We start from the raw sequence: 17,029 nt of genomic DNA on the forward strand, positions 1-17,029 counted from the left end.
AACACTTGCCTTTTTCTGTCCTTTTGATTTTCACCATCCTAGAGGTCTAACTAAATCTGTTTTGTTGAGAGGGAATATTTTTTAGACTATTTTCTATTTTTAAATATTTTACTTTTTATAGGGAATGATATAGGAATTATCATGAAAGAGATTTGAACTAGAAACACACACACACCAAGGCTCGCCATTGAACCCGATGTAGATGTGTTTTTTACACCCATTGGTGCATACCATGACTGGTTGTATACTATGGATGTTGAAGAGACTGGGGCTTGAAGGGACCGTCATTTCTGCTGCATTTGCACCATAGGGCACTCCAGCCTCTGCTTGCGGACAGCTCCACCGCTCCCTGACTGCGCATGAGCAGCTTGTCCATGTGTATGAGACTCTATTATTGAAGGTCTTAACTTCTAGAGACCCAAAACCTGCGATCATTGCACTCCCTGGCTCTGTTTTCAGAAGGCACAGAAAATAGGTCTAATTTTCTTCCTCTCAGGTTCCTGCTTCCTTCCCAAAAGTGTTTTCTCTCAGGTCTTCACTCTGAACCATTTTTCACAGGTCATGCTTCCTTACCCCACCTCACTTCCTATAAATTGTCAGCTTTCCTGGGTCTACTAAGTTTGCTGATATCTTGTTTTTAAACATGTCTCTTTGAACTAAGCGTGTTGTGCTTCAGATGGTGAGAGCATGTTGACAGAGCAGATTTATCACCTTCCTTTCTGTGGCTAGAACATTTCTATGTCCTAACATATGTTTTACTTCTGTTGAGCTCACCAGAGCCATGAAACTTCTATTGCCACACTCTTCTCGGTTTTATTTTCACTATTTTTGTTTTATTTTCACTTTTTAAACTGATAATACAATCACATGATACAAAATTTTAAATGTATAAAAGAGTATTTGATAGTGTCCTTCCCACTCCTGTTCCTTGGACACCTAGCTCTCCTTTCCAGAGCTACTCAGTGTTACTAGTTCTTGCGTATCTTCACAGAGATTTTTTTTTTAAGCAGCTTAGTTGAACCTGCATGGCTCAGAAGGTTAAGCATCCAACTTCGGCTCAGGTCATGATCTCACGGATTGTGAGTTCAAGTCCCACATAGGGCTCTGTGCTGAGAGCTCAGAGCCTAGTCTGCTTCAGATTCTGTGCCCATCCCTGCTCGTGCTCGCTCGCTCGCTCTCTCGCTCTCTCAAAAATGAAGAAACATTAAAAAAATTTTTTTTCAAATAAAATAAAAATAAAACAGCTTGGTTGAAGTATAATTTACATACCATAGAATTCATCCATTTTAAGTGTACGGTTATTTTTAGTGAAGTTACAGAATTGTGTAGTCATCACCATAACCCAGTTTTAGAACATTTCTGTCACTCCAAAAAGGTCCTTTGTACCTGCTTGTTATCAATCCACATTCCCAGCCCCAGACAACCTCTAATATGCCTTCTGCCTTTTCTGGACATTTCATGTAAATAGAATCATATAATATGTAGTCTTTTGCATCTGCCTTCTTTGGCTTAGCACGATGTTTTCAAGGTTCATTCATGTTGTAGCATGTATCAGTAGTTCCTTTTTATTGCTGATTAGTATTCCATTGTATGGATATACCACATTTTGTTTACCCAGTTCCCAGTTGGACACTTGGATTGTTTCTTATTTTGGATAAGAATAATGCTGCTATGAATGTTTGTGTAAAAGTTATTGTATGGACATATGTTTTCTTTTGGAATTAGAAAATTAGAATTACCAGGTCATGTGTGAAGTTTATGTTTAAGAAAATGCCAAAGTGTTTTCCAAAGTGGCTGTATGTTTTTACATTCCCACCTGCAGTATATAAAGTTTATCTTTCCACTTCCTTGTCTACACTTAGTATTAGCCATCTTTTTTATTATAGCCATAGTAGTGGGTGTGAAGTGTATCTTATTATGATTTTAATTTGTATTTTCCTTATGACTGATGATGTTGAACATCTTTTCATATACTGATGAAAAGTATACTTCTCTGTCTTCTTTGGTGAAATATCTATTCAAGTCTTTAGCCCATTTTTAAATTACATATATGGAATGTCTATTTATTTAGATCTTTAATTTCTTCCGCCAGTGTTTTCAGCATGTAAGCCTTGCACTTCTGTTGTTAAATTTATTCCTAAATATTTCGTTCTTTTTGATGTTGTTGTGAATGGGGTTGTTTCCTTAATTTTTATTTTCAGATTGCATATTGCTAGAATATAGAAATACAATTGATTTTTTATCTTGTCTTACATCTATAATCTGGCTAAACTTATTAGTTCTAATACTTCTTTATGGATTCCTTGGTATTTTATTTGGACAGAATCATGTCATTTGCAAATAAAAACAGTTGTACTTCTTCCTTTCCAATGTAGGTTCTTTTCTTTCACGGGTATTTTATCAATAAGAAAGCAAATACCTGCATATGTTTTTGACCTTTTTTTTTTTTTTTTCCCCACAGACCTGGCAGCATACTTTGCTTTTTATACTTAATCTTTCCTGAAAGTCAGTCCATTTCAGTACCTCCTACAGCTGCAGAGAAGGTGTAGTATATTGCCAGTCAGTCATACCTTCCTCACCACATATTCATACGTTTTGGTTTTTTTTAACATCACAATAGTCTCAGTTTTATATGACTTTTATATTTTTTTTACAACTTATATTCTAAATCATTTGTTCTTTCTAACACTTCTGTAATTTCAGAAATGCAAGTGCTCCCTTTTTGAGCTGGGTAAACTGGCACAGAGAGTGCAGTGATTATGCAAGTAGAGACAGCTAATAAAGGGAAGATCTGAGACTGGCTTAGGCCTTTGGACTTCAGATGCACAGCTTTTCCTACTGTATCAAAGTTGCTGCCATTCCTCCTGCCTGATGTATAGGGCTTTACAATGATCCCTTGTTGGATTTGGCCCATCATTCCTGTTTATTATTTTGGATCTTGACAGTCATTTAGGCCCTCCCAGATATGCATTGTACAAGAAATCTCCTGCTTCCCATATCTCTAAGACACTGATATATAAAATGTTAAGAAGGAATAGCCAGAGCAAATCAAGTAACTGGACACAATAGGTGCTTAGTAAATATTTGCTGTTGAATGCAAGACATACCACTCATTAATAAAGGCCTCTCTCTGTTTTCATAATATTTGGGTAAGAATGCTTCAACCACCTGTGGTTCTACCAACTTATTTTATCATTTAACCCCCATAACTCCATCTTGCCCTCAAAGATGTCAGGAGAAGTCTCGTCATTTTAATCAACTCTAGCTGTCCTTGACCACACATTCTTTTGGTCTACCCATCAGTGACCATATCTACTAGAAAAACCAGGCTAATCTGGCAAGGCTTGTTCTTCCTGCTCTTGAGCACTGCCTGAAATGTGCTTATCTCTTCTTTGACCTCTAAATGCTTGTAAATGATTAGATTGGTGATCCATTCTAGCACTTTATATGTCATCATTCTTAAACCCACCAGTTTGCAATGCTTATCTTTTTGAAAATCAAAACATTTCCTGTCCCGGGTCATTTAACTTAACGTGCTCTGTATCAAGTTTCTGAAAGAAACTGTTTCAAGTCTCCTGAAGGCCCTGGGATATAGTTTATTTAGTTCAGAGGAGTAGACACCCTGTTTCCTTTCCTGAGTTGGCTGTCAATTCACCTTTACCAAAATTGCTTAAGTAGACAAGCATCTGGCATTTATTCAAAATATAGATGCCCAGACCCCTCCCCTCGAGACTCCAATTCATTGTTCTGAGTTTGGACCCATCCTCCAGGAGATTGTTGTGACGAGCAAGCTTAAGAAATACTGTTTTATACTACATTTTGATAATCTTTTTGTCATTCAGTAGCATTCCACCATCCACTTTAATCCATGAAGTTACCCTTCTTTGCTCTATTTGCTCTGAACCTAACTTAAAAGCCTTTTGGGCTCTTTAATAATTTTTGCAATACTCCAGTTATTCAGGACTTCTCATGGGGCCTTTCAGCTCTTTGTATATTTACCCATGTATAAGTATCTGAGTCTGATCTTACTGGACAGCACCTCTTTAGTCATTCCTGGCCCTCTTTATCTCTCATCAAAATTGTTTTGCACGTGTCAAGTTAGAATTTCATTCTGAAAACCCACCAGGCTAATCTTTGGCTAGCATCCTCTTTGGAGTTTCTTCAAGTCTTGTGAACATATCCACTCTTTTTTATTTTTAATTTTATTTTTTCAATTCACATCCAAATTAGTTACCATATAGTGCAACAATGATTTCAGGAGTAGATTTCTTAATGCCCCTTGCCCATTTAGCCCATCCCTCCTCCCACAACCCCACCAGTAACCCTGTTTGTTCTCCACATTTAAGTCTCTTATGTTTTGTCCGCTTCCCTGTTTTTATATTATTTTTGCTTCCCTTCCCTTATGTTCATATATCTGTGTCTTAAAGCCCTCATATGAGTGAAGTCAAATGATATTTGTCTTTCCCTGACTGGCTGATTTCACTTAACATAATACCCTCTAGTTCCAGCCACATAGTTGCAAATGGCAAGATTTCATTCTTTTTGATTGCTGACTAATACTCCATTGTCTATATGTGTGTGTGTGTATGTATGTATATATATATATATATATGTGTGTGTGTGTGTGTGTATACACCACTTCTTCTTTATCCATTCATCCATTGATGGACATTTGGGCTCGTTCCATACTTTGGCTATTGTCGATAGCGCTGCTATAAACACTGGGGTGCGTGTGCCCCTTCAAAACAGCACACCTGTATCCCTTGGATAAATACCTAGTGGTGCAATTTCTGGGTTGTAGGGTAGTTGCATTTTTAATTTTTTGAGGAACGTCCATACTGTTTTCCAAAGTGACTGCTCCAGTTTGCATTCCCACCAGCAGGGCAAAAGAGATCCTCTTTCTCCGCATCTTCACCAGCATCTGTTGTTGCCTGAGTTGTTAATGTTAGCCATTCTGACAGGTGTAAGGTGGTATCTCGTTGTGGTTTTGATTCGTATTTCCTGAACATACCCACTCTTTATGGCTTACCTTGTTAAGACAGCTCAGACCCTTATCCAACCATAGCAGCATTCACCTCCCTATCATAAATTATATGGTAACATGTTCACATTGTCACAAGCTTTCTGGAGAGCAACTTTATCCCAACAAGTAGAACTGAATTAGAAAGGGCTCTTGGTAGCTTGTATGTGTTCTTTATCCTTTAGGTGACTATGCCATTGACTGCAGGTAATGCTAACAGGGTCTCTTTTGTTTTTCCAGGTGGCAAACCATGTGATTTCTTCTGATTCTATTTCATCTTCTACCAGTAGTTTCTGGAGCTCAAGCCCCACCCTTTGCAACAAGCAAAATGTACATATGTTAAACAAGGGTGTACAAGCAGGTAAATTACTTGAATTTAAACATTTCCATTGAAATACAAGTAGACCTTAAACATATATTAAGATACTCAACCTCACAATAAAATAAGTGAAGATTAAAACTATACTCAAATGCCATTTGCCACCTATCAGACTGGCAAAAATCTAAGTTTGGTAGTAAGTTTCTGGGCACAAGTGTAAAGGAATAGGTACTCATACATGTAAGTTGGTAGTACAACCCCCATGAGGCAATTTGGCAGTTTCTATTCAAATTACTTTGATCTAGCACTTTTACTTTTGGAATTTAGCCTATAGATATATTGTGCATGTGTGCAAAATGACAAGTGGACAGAATTAATCATTGAAGTATTGTTTATTATAACAGAAAATTTAAATTGACTTAGATGTCCATCAATAGCCAAATGTTTAAATAAATTATCATACATCCATATAACAAGACATAGGATGAGGAAACTCTCTCTCTGCTAATATGGCAAGATCTCCAACAGAGATAATTAAAAAGAAAACACAAAGTGCTTTAAAAATAAAGGAAGAAAATTGCTTGAATGTGTGCAAAAAATTCTCTGGAACCAGGGGGTTGCAAATTGAATGAATGGAGAACAGGAGTGGGAAGGAGGCTTTTCACTTATGTTTTTCTATATCTTTTGATTTTATATAAGAGAAGTAAACTCCCTTGATTTTTTTCCTCCTCCAGTCTTGTCTTTGTATCTGTCAACCTCTTTCTTACCTGGGTGACTGCCAGGAGGACTATAAGCATTTAGTGTCTTTCTCACTTTGGATCAGAACTAAAATCCTTTACCCATTGAATCCATGTGAGTGATTTTTTTCCCTCTAATATCTAAACTGACTAAGAAATAAAAACCTTCCTTTCTTCTTCCACTTTCCCTCCCTCCCCTCCTGTCTGTCTCTGTCCCTCACACCCCTCTACACCACCCAGAGGAGGCAGTAGCTTGCATTTTTGAAGACTTAAAAAGTATTTGTTTACTGAATTGAATACACATGCCAACTAAGTCTCAAGGCTGCTCCCAGGATATCTGTGGATCTTTCCCCTCAGGTAACTTGGAGATCGTGAATGGTGTCAAAAAACACACTCGAGATGTTGGGATGACTTTCCCAACTCCAAGCTCTAGCGAGGCTAGAGTAGAAGAGTACAGCGATGTGACTTCTTGGTCAGAAGAAAAAATAGAAGAGAAAAGTCGTCTCACCAGTTATCTTGGGGATAAAAAGTTAAGGAAGAACAAGCAGAGTTGCAGTGAAGGTCAGTTTTTAATTCCAGTGTTGTAGCAAAAGAACTAGTGAATTTCAAGTCTCTTGCGATGCTAAGATTCTTTATTTCTAATGACTCTGTGTTGACCCCATCTCCCCACACCCCCAGCACCACCTTGGCAAATTTTCAAAGTATCTAGCACTATAATTACAGTCATACCTGTAGTTATGCAAACTCCAGGGCATCGCGGTGGTCTCTGACGGCTGAGTCCCCTGAGAGCCTATGCTATGCACATGTCTTTGGTGAGAAGAACGAAAAATCTTTTTTCTTTCTTAAAAATATTTCCCATAGGAGTTTCATGGTTTGTTCCTGTGGAAAATGTGAAGTGTGGTCCTAAGAAGGAAAACCTGCCCAAACTTTATGGCCCTGGTATCTGCTGGTTTGCACCAATAACCAACACCAAACCGTGGAGAGAGCCACTGCGGGAACAGAACTGGCAGGGGCAGCACATGGACAGCCACGGGTCACTAGCAGGCCCAGGCAGAGATCCCCCAAGGCCATTTGTGAAAGCAACCCTACAGGTGCAGCGACACTGAGTTCATTTTAGCCATGTTTAAGGTGGGGATTCGGGGGGGGCGGGTGCTGGAGGGGAGATACAAAGAAGTTAAATGTGTGATTTGGCCTTCTGAAGAAAAGTCTCCTAACCCTCATTTCTGGCACTTCTAGAATTTCATCTGTTCCCACTGTCATCATTAAACAAAGGCTGACTTACTGTTAACCATTCTAAACTGTGTATTGCCCTCTGAACCTGGGACGAGGCAATAGAAGGGAGGGGGCTGTGATGCTGCCCACTGGGCTCATAGACATCTGCATGTGGAGCGCTCTGGAGGCCTGATGTTTGTTCCTCCATTTACGTAACTCCCATTCCTGCTTAGCACAGGATTTAAAAGGCAGGAAGTCCCTTCTTTATATGTACCTTGGGAGCTGAACGAAATGTTACTTAATAATATATTTGTTTGAAGGGAAAATTTAAAATAGCACAATGGGCCGGGCTCTAGCCTGTCAACATTTGGAAGAGTTATAACTGCCACAGTCTTAGTTCTTGGTTTATTCCAAAGGCATCCTTTGATCCCTCTGATTTACCTGCTGGAGCTCTCCCCTGCAGAAAGTTGTTAGATTATTCTTCAACTCTAGATATTTTCTGCACTTTAGAAACAGGCTCTTCAAACCACTGTTGGGCAGGTACTGTTTTCTAGGCCCTTAGAGAACAAACTGCATCATTAATGTGAGGTTTGGGGGCCTTTTCTCCTCCTCAGGAATCTCTTCAGCTTCACAGACCCGACTTCATCTCCCGCTCTGGGGAGAGAATAAAGCGTCTGAAGTTAATAGTGCAGGAGAGGAAACTACAGAACATGTTACAGAGTGAGCGGGAGGCACTGTTCAACACTGTCAGAGAATGGCAAGGCTGCCAGGACCCAACACGCCGGCTCCTGAAGAGAGGTACACTCTGCCTGTTCACTTTCCTGTTACTGGCTGGAGAGGGTAAAGTCCACTTGACGCCAGGGAACACGGCTCAAGGCCAGCCCAGTTACAGGGACAGAAATGGACTTTTTGTTTGCTGAGACTCAACTCTCCTTAGGTAGCAGAACCTGCCCGGTTTAGCTGTCAGCACTCTCGTGATCCAGAGAAACCCAAGTACTCTTGCCCTGCCACTGCAGCTTGGAAACCAAAGAGTGCCATGAGAATGGGGTTTTTGTAAGCCAGCTGTGTTTCTGGGAGCAAGTTAGTTCCAAAAGTATAATGTTGGTTTCTTCAGCGATGGCGCTGATTCCAGGATTGCCTACCTCGTGGCGGGGTAGTGGTGGTGGTGGTGATGATGATGCCATGTAAACTTTATGTGTTTTGCCCAGGCACTGTTCTTCTTTAAGCTTATAACACCTCTCTGAGGTACATGCTATTAATATCCCTATTTTACAGATGAGAAAACAGACAAAGAGAGCCTAAGTCCCTTGCCCAAGATGATATACCTGATACTGGGATTTGAACCCAAATGGGCTGGCTCCCAACTGTGTGCTCTGACAATTCTGCTAGGTGTAAGACCTCAGGAATATAATACATGAAAGCTGGGAAAACTACAAAGTGCTATCTAATGCTTTCATCACAGCCTTACCTATAAACCAGCCAGTGTCTAGTCTGTGCCACAGTGTTGTGTCTTCAGGAGCCTCTGGCTGCTGTCACAGTCCCTGTAGTCTAACCCTGGCCTTGGCCTTGGCCCTTGCTCCCCACCCATTGCTGTCAAGCTCAAGGTAGAGGCACAGAGTCCTAGCAGCAACTTCTCCCAGTTCTTGAGCAACACACTCTTCCTTATTAAGACACTACCCACTGAAAACCCCTTCTTCTCTTGCTTAGGCTTCCTGGATGCCCAAAAGAACAGGCCTATTGGAAAGAAGGAAATGATTCAGAGGTCTAAACGGTAAGGCCAAAAGAATAAGAGTAATTATATAAAAGTACAAATCCGGCCAAATGATCAGGAGCTGTGGCTTGCCCCCAGAATAAGGGCATTATGCTCAAACATTACGAGGGGCACCTGGGAGGCTCAGGCAGTTAAGTGTCCAGCTTTTGATTCTGGCTCAGGTCATGATCTCGTGGTCGTGAGATCGAGCCCCAAGTCAGTCTCTACACTGAGTGTGGAGCTTGCTTAAGATTCTCTTTCTCTCTGCCTCTCCCTCTGCCCCTTCGCCACTTGCATGTGCATGTACACTCTTCCTCTCCTCAAAAACAAAAAAAAAAAAGAAAGAAAATTAGTTGTGAAAGTAGTTTCTCACCAATGGCACTAAAAAAGGAAAGAAAAATGGCAGATTGGTATGGATGAGTCAGATACAAAAGATACAAAGAACCCCCACTAATTTGCATGGCTTAATCAGGCTTGTCCTTGATAGAAACCTAAATATAAATAAAGATATCTAAAATCTAAGATATGAATATTTGAAATAAAATATTTATTTGGGGCATTACCCTTTATCCATGAAATCCCATCTCTAGGAATTTATGCAATACAGTGAGAAATGATGGAAAACTCTCCAAGATATATTAAGTTAAGCTTAAAGAAAAGTCAAGTTTCAGGGGCGCCTGGGTGGCTCAGTTGGTTAAGCGTCTGACTTCAGCTCAGGTCATGATCTCACAGTTGGTGAGTTTGAGCCCCGCATCAGTCTCTGTGTTGACAGCTCAGAGCCTGGAGCCTGCTTCAGATTCTGTCTTCCTCTCTCTCTGCCCCTCCCCTGCTCATGCTTTGTCTGTCTGTCTGTCTCTCTCTCTCTCTTTTTCTCTCAAAAATAAATAAACATTAAAAAAAATTTTTTTAAGTCAAGTTTCAGAAGCATGTGTACACTGCTCCCATTTGCAGTGTTTAAAAAGTATTAGTGTCTGTATAGATGCATATACTTTTATATGCATAGAATATCTCTGGAAGGATACTCAAAAAAACTGGTAATAGCAGTTGCCTTTAGGAAAAAGAGCTGAGTCACTGGAGTACAAAGGTAAGACAAAGACTAACTTTTTTGCCTTTTTATACTTGTTGAATTTTGGGCCACTGCATGCATTAGCAATTAGTTAATCAGAGATGTGCTTATACTGATCATGAGAATGCCATGGATTTAATTGACATATAGCATTGTATAAGTTTAAGGTATATAATGTGATGATTTGACACATGTATATACGGCAGTATGTTCACTACGCTAAGGTTGGTTAACACATCCTCCACCTCATATTATTTCTATTTTGGTGGTGGTGGTGGTGGCAGTGTTCTTATTGTTCTGGTGAGAACATTAAAGGTCTTCTCTCAGAGCAGCGTTGAAGTATCCAATACAGTGTTGCTGACTAGAGCCCCCCTGCTGTACCTTAGATCCCCAGAACTTATTCCTCTTATAACTGGAAGTTTTTACCCTTTAACTAACATCTCCTCATTCCCTGGCCCCCAGCCCCTGGCAACCATCATCCTAGTCTCTATTTCAATGAGTTTGATGTTTTTAGATTCCACATGTTAAATGAGATCATACAGTTTTGTCTTTCTCTGACTTATTTCACTTAACATAATGTCCTCAAGGTCCATCTATGTTGCAGATGGAAAAATTTCCTTTTTTTTTATGACTGAATAATATAATAATATATTACATTTTCTTTATCCATTCATCTGTTGATGGACACTTAGGTTGCTTATGGTCGTTGTATTTTTAATTGTTTTTTTTTTTTTTTAATTTTTTTTTTTTCAACGTTTTTTATTTATTTTTGGGACAGAGAGAGACAGAGCATGAACGGGGGAGGGGCAGAGAGAGAGGGAGACACAGAATCGGAAACAGGCTCCAGGCTCCGAGCCATCAGCCCAGAGCCTGACGCGGGGCTCGAACTCACAGACCGCCAGATCGTGACCTGGCTGAAGTCGGACGCTTAACCGACTGCGCCACCCAGGCGCCCCGTATTTTTAATTGTTTAAGGAACCACCATACTGTTTCCCATACTGGCTGTACCAATTTACATTCCCACAGCAGTGCACAAGGGTTCCCTTTTCTCTGCATCCTCACCAACATGTGTTATCTCTTGTTGTTGGTTTTTGTTTTTTTTTTTTAATATAATAACTATTCTAACAGGTGTGAGGTGATACCACATTGTGGTTTTCATCAACAGTGACTTTTAAAAATGTACGTTTGTTCCTCTTTGGTCTCATTCCTGCCCTCCACTACTGTGTTTGCAGTTAGTGATCATCTCCACCACATCCAAAACAGACCTCCCCATTCTCCACTCCCACATTTGCTTGGGCCAGCCACTCATCCAACTAGAAAGCTGGCTAGCAGTCACCGCTAGCTGTGTTACCCACTGCTCCACATGTAGCCTGTTTGCACCAGTATTCCCTTCCACGTAGTCCCTATAAGCAGGATGTCTTAATGTTTTTATTCATCTTTTCCCCTCCCAGATCATGAACACCCCTAGCTAAGGTTCTTCGTGTCCAGGTGTCTAACAGGAAGCAGGCCTACAAAGCCGAATGCCCTGAAAGCAGCAGAACTTAGGGAGATGGGGGAGAAGAGATCATGTCCCTCCATGGTCGGGTAACCTCACTGCTTTTTATCTTCCCACTGGCACCATTCCTAAGGATTTATGAGCAGCTTCCAGAAGTGCAGAGAAAGAGAGAAGAAGAGAAGAGAAGATTGGAATATAAGTCATACCGGCTACGAGCTCAGCTATTCAAGAAGGTCAGCTAGTCCTTGAGCAGCATCCATCAGATTTATCAGGGGAAAGAGAAATTGAGGGAAACACATCTGACCTGTTTGAATTAACTACATCTGGGGAGTAGCCTTAAGCTTGTAATGTATTGTACCACTGCTGAGGTTTGGAAGGTAAAGGCATCTGTGACTAGATTTCAAATCTAAAAATCTAAAAAGGCAAATCTAAAAGAGGCACCTTCCAGGCATACATTTGGAATGAAACTAAATTCCATACTTAGGACTAATGGTGGAAATGTCCAAATCTATCAGTATTGTTGAATTTTCATTTTAGAGTCCCCAGTGGTAGTTTTGTGCCCCTTATTGGTAAATCAGATACCTCTAAAGCTTGTAAAATAAACTGGAAAATGTCCAAGTGTGGCATAAGAGTTGACAACTTGGGGAGTCGGAGCCTGGAAGCCACCACCATTTCCTGCCCATGGCCCCAGTGGAATCAGTGGTAATGCAAATCCCAGACCCTCAGAGGCGGGGGGACTTGCTACCAATATATTCCTTGAGAAGCTAGGGAGCTACCGTGCCCGAAGGTCTGTATCCTTCACTGTTCTCGTTTCCTTCCCAACCCCTTCACTTCACCGCCAGAGGACTCTGAAAGTCAGAATCCAAAAGACGAGTTTATGCCAGACCGATGTGGGATTGGAGAACTGCTTCTGGAGCATACCTGGAGCTGGGCTGGGCAGGGCCCCTCGAGGAGGGGGGCCCCAGGCACCGCATGGCCCGGCCAGTGTGTCAGCGTCACAGGCCAGGCCTCTCATTGTACTTGTATGTTTGAACTGATGGATGGATGAGTCTATCCAGATCATAAATGATCTGTATCTATATAGACATAATAGGTACTGATTATATACATCATGTTTCCTTAACACTTCAGGAAAAATTTTTTTTGCATAATTACCATAGTTTCTGTAGCTGGGGAAAATAAATGAGATTTGGGTAGAACCTCACTGGTCTCTCAGCAACATGTCTGGGGTGGCTGTCTGCCTCTGATAGCAAGAGTATCTAACTTCTCTTTCTTTTCTTCCACAGAAAGTGACCAATCAGCTCTTGGGGAGAAAAGTTCCCTGGAACTGACATAAGAATATTTTCCTGGAATTATATTTTGTCAACCTGGAGAAGCACAATCCTTACTTTTATGAGTCTGGTTTAATAAAACTTAACTCTTTTTCCATGTGTAATTTAGAAGTAGTAACAATGGTGAGTAGGATTATGAATGGTTTGGGAGCAATACTTTGTCCGCTGTGAGCTTGCCACAGGGATGTTTGTCACAATGGTATCATTTCTGAATTCTAGCCAGGAATGAGTCCCCTTTTGTATGTGTTTTTGTACTTTTAGAAAATAAATAACTTCTGATTGAGTCATAGTAAAGCAAGCAGCGAAGAGTCATTTCTTTACCATCTAGAGATGTGCAGGGAGCTATGCAGTGTCTCTCCTGGGGTAGATGGGGGTCTCGATCTAAAAGCATCAGTCAAGGGAGATAGACTGCGGGAATGAAATGTGGCCTTTCTTTACAAACACAGCAGGATGTGACAAGACTCTGCCGTGGGCTTTGTGGAGAGGGTGTCTGGTTAGGGTACCTGTTGGACATGCCCAGACACTCCCAGCAGACCAGGCACCTCAGGTCCAAAGCCACCTCGTAGCCTCACTCCGGCTTCCCAGGGGCCTCTAGCCTTTGGTGGATTTTCCCTCCAGCTCCAGCCACCCTCTTTTCAGGATTGAAGCCTCAGATCATTTATCATCACACGTGGAACCAACGTTTATAACCTGGATCACCACTTATGAAAAGCATGAGTTAATAAGTGTGGTAATGTACATAAAGCATTTAATTAATCCTATGGCCTGGAATTACAGCTAAGGCCCAGAGTTGAGGGGGAGAAGGTACTAATTGGCCTCATTCTAAGTTCAGGGAAGTCCCAGAAGGGCAGTAAGGAGCCAGCTGCCGCCAAAGCCGAGGTAAAGAGCAGACCCTGCCACCGAGCATAGCTCAACTGGTGCCTCCAAGGCTCCCTTCCTAACCCAGAAGGAGGCGATGAAGAAGGCTCAAGGTAATTAAGCTCTCTGGGCCAGTTTACCTGTAAAATGAGACGGTTAATAACCTCCAAGCCCCCTTTCAGCTCTCAAATATTATGACTGTTTTATGTCTTGTTGGAAGTTATTATTCAGAATATAAACAGAAAGTGATCGTTGCCTAGAAACCTGGGTCTGCAGGGAAACCGGGCAGGATGGAGCCTGCTTAGAAATAATGAGTGGGATTCTCTTACGGCCTCAAGCTGTGTCATCTAGGTACCTTCCCAAAGTATTTAGGTTCAGGGCCTGGGAAGCCACTGGTGGCAGCTGGCCACCAGCTCCTCACCCCCTGCCACCAGCCCCAGCCCCAGAACACACCTGCTTGGAAATGCTACTACAAGTGCCCTGGGGAGAGCCTGTTAGCATCTCCACTAGATTCCACAGACTTGCTTTCACATTAGAACAGTAGTTCCCAGGCCACCAGGCCCTACATGGTCAGGGTGCAGAATCAAAGCCCTGCATGGGGCAGGGGTGCTGAGAGTTCTCCCAGCTGCAGTTTTCCTTGGCTGAGTGCTGCCTGCAGAACCCAAGCATTGGCCTCATAGGTAATCCTGGTGCCTCTCCCAGCATCTGTTCTGCCCCCAGAGCTCAGGGTGGTTTCCCCCCACCCCCGCCATTCTGCCTTCATCAGTACAGGCTGAGCACCTGGTAGAGGCCACAGTCACTGGTAGAGGCCAGAGTCACTACTTGGTGCTGCCACACTATGGCTATGCTCTGCTCCTACCCTCTGCCAGCTACCCATACCCCACTCCCCATACCAGGAACTTGTTCTGAAAGTGCTTTTTTTCCCATGCCTGGGAGGACATTGAACCTCTTGTTTTGTTTTTTCTTCTTGCATAGGTACAAGAAGGCAAGGCCCAGGTTGAACCTATGCCCCAGCTCTGACCTGTCATGGGGATTCATTCTTGAATTGCTTCTTCCTAGATCTGGTTCACACCTAACCTGAGAACCCACTTGCCCTCCTTCCTCCTAGAGGGTAAGCCTCCTCAGCCACTTCTCTTCTCTGAGGGCACCTTCTGTTGCTGCCCTCCCCAAGCAGAGGCCTCCCATGACCATCAGCACATGCAGTGTGGGGTGACAGAGTGTATGAAGAAGGCAGAATGTTTTACCTATAAATCACAATGCATTTTTGTGTCCCAAATGATTGTTCTGGCCAGTCATTAAAGAGTTAGGCCACCCTGAACTGTTAATGTGATCTTCATCTTTACCTGTTGGGGTGTTTGGGTGATTTTAATCTACAGTGTTAGTTTTATTTTTACTGGCTGTGAAGCCTCACTTATAACAGTTTCCAAATTTCTCGCTAAATACTCATGAATACTGGTGGTATTCTGGAGTTGCAGAGTGGTTCTGAATACTATCAAAAATTAAAGCTAACATTATTGGCCTCTAGGGGGCACTCTTATCTCCATAAGTCTTGCCCCTTGGCAACTGCCCCGATGAAGTTCCTGGTCTAAGAAAACTTACTACCACCCCCAAGGCAGGGTCATTTTCCAAATATGACTGGGCTACATGTTAAGGGTATTACAGTCACAAGGTACATAGGTGTGGGCGCTTCATTTTCTTGGTCCTTGGCCCTAGCCCTATCACCTCTCTTCTGCATTTTTCGGGGAGCCATAGTTGGCAAGAAAATACCAGATAACCCAAGCCAACTCCTCCTTAAACACTGGAGTAAATTCCCCCCTGTCTCCTTCCCTGTGTGTGTGGTGTATTTCTCACTCTCTGTCCCTGGACTTGTTGGCTCTGAGGCTTTGATGTTGGTGCCTTTACTCCGGGTAGTCTTATTATTGCTATGCATGGGGTTTGGGGTCCAGCATATCTCCAGGGAGGCATGGTTAGATTCACATATTCCTAGGATCCCTGACCCATTCTCATCTCTGTGAACCACAGTTCATCCAGCCTAATCCACTGCTCCCCACACAAGACAGTTTAACAATAGGATCTAAGTCCAGAACCTCAACTAGCCATGGGGCAGATGGAGCTAGACTAAAAAATGCCCACTCTATGGAACACCTGGGTGGCTCAGTCGTTAAGTGTCTGACTCTTTTTTTAAAAAATTTTTTATGTTTATTTATTTTTGAGACAGAAACAGAGCATGAATGGGGGAGGGGCAGAGAGAGAGGGAGACACAGAATCTGAAGCAGGCTCCAGGCTCTGAGCTGTCAGCACAGAGCCCGACACAGGGCTTGAACCCACGAACCGTGAGATGATGACCTGAGCCGAAGTTGGATGCTTAACCAACTGAGCCACCCAGGTGCCCCGAGTGTCTGACTCTTGATTTCGGCTCAGGTCATGATCTCACGGTTCATGAGAATTAGCACCACGTTGGTCTCTGTGCTGACAACATGGAGCCTGCTTGGGATTCTCTCTCTTTTCTCTCTCTGCCTCTCCCCTGCTCACACTCTGTCTCTCTCTCAAAATAAACAAACTTTTTTTTTTTTTTTTTTTTAAATGCCCACTCTGGCTTCATTTAATGAGACAGGGACCAGTTGAGAAAAGGTGGGAAAGTGTTCATATAGTTCCCACTGTTGATCCCTAACTTAGAAGCTGAGAGCTTTGGGAGGGAGGAAACTGGTGAGCAAGAGACATACTCAGGAGACACACGCCTGGTGCTATGTTTTGACAGGCAGGCTTTAGCTCCAGACCCCAGAAAATAACCAGGAATAGAAAACAATGGGCACAGAGTTTGTTTCCTGAATCATCTACTAAATAGTAAGCTCTGGGAAGGCAGGAATCAGCACTGCCTGATCAATTTATTTTGCCAGGCCTAAAGCAATGCGTAGCATGTGTTTGACTCAATAAAGGTTTGTTGAATGGCACATCAGGTCATCAGTCCAGATTTGAGGCCAGAGCCTCTCGGAAAGGCTTCAGGAAGATCTAACTGATAGGTTACCTGAGGCACCTTGATGTCATAGGGATCTGTTTGAACATCTGATAGAGTTTGGGGCTGGCTGAATAGGTGATGCTATATAGAAAACGAAACAACAAAAAAATATTAATTCCAAGGAAAAGAAAAGAAAAAAATCTATATAAAAGGTCAAGCAATCATAGTTTTACTATGTAGCTTAGCTTAAAATAAACAGAATATTGATGTTCCCCGACTGGTGGT

At 42.2% G+C, this 17,029-nt stretch overlaps 1 protein-coding gene across 5 annotated transcripts in view; it reads left to right on the forward strand.

Annotated features, from left to right (window-relative positions):
• The window catches only part of ALMS1 (ALMS1 centrosome and basal body associated protein), a 216,879-nt gene extending 203,655 nt beyond the window's left edge, over positions 1-13,224 (forward strand). For 4 of the 5 annotated variants that reach the window (XM_053890824.1, XM_053890826.1, XM_053890827.1 and 1 more), the window contains 7 exons: positions 5,261-5,381; positions 6,434-6,637; positions 6,938-7,167; positions 7,903-8,086; positions 8,996-9,059; positions 11,733-11,832; positions 12,442-12,877. In XM_053890824.1, the coding sequence (XP_053746799.1) occupies positions 5,261-5,381; positions 6,434-6,637; positions 6,938-7,167; positions 7,903-8,086; positions 8,996-9,059; positions 11,733-11,832; positions 12,442-12,636 (1,098 nt within the window). In that variant the 3' untranslated portion in view covers positions 12,637-12,877. The other variant, XM_053890825.1, reaches the window with a different exon arrangement.
• The last annotated feature ends 3,805 nt before the right edge of the window (positions 13,225-17,029 follow it).

The sequence above is a fragment of the Panthera pardus genome, unplaced genomic scaffold (genome assembly GCF_024362965.1).
Source record: "Panthera pardus isolate Hobbes unplaced genomic scaffold, ASM2436296v1 HiC_scaffold_25, whole genome shotgun sequence".
Lineage (NCBI taxonomy): Eukaryota > Metazoa > Chordata > Mammalia > Carnivora > Felidae > Panthera > Panthera pardus.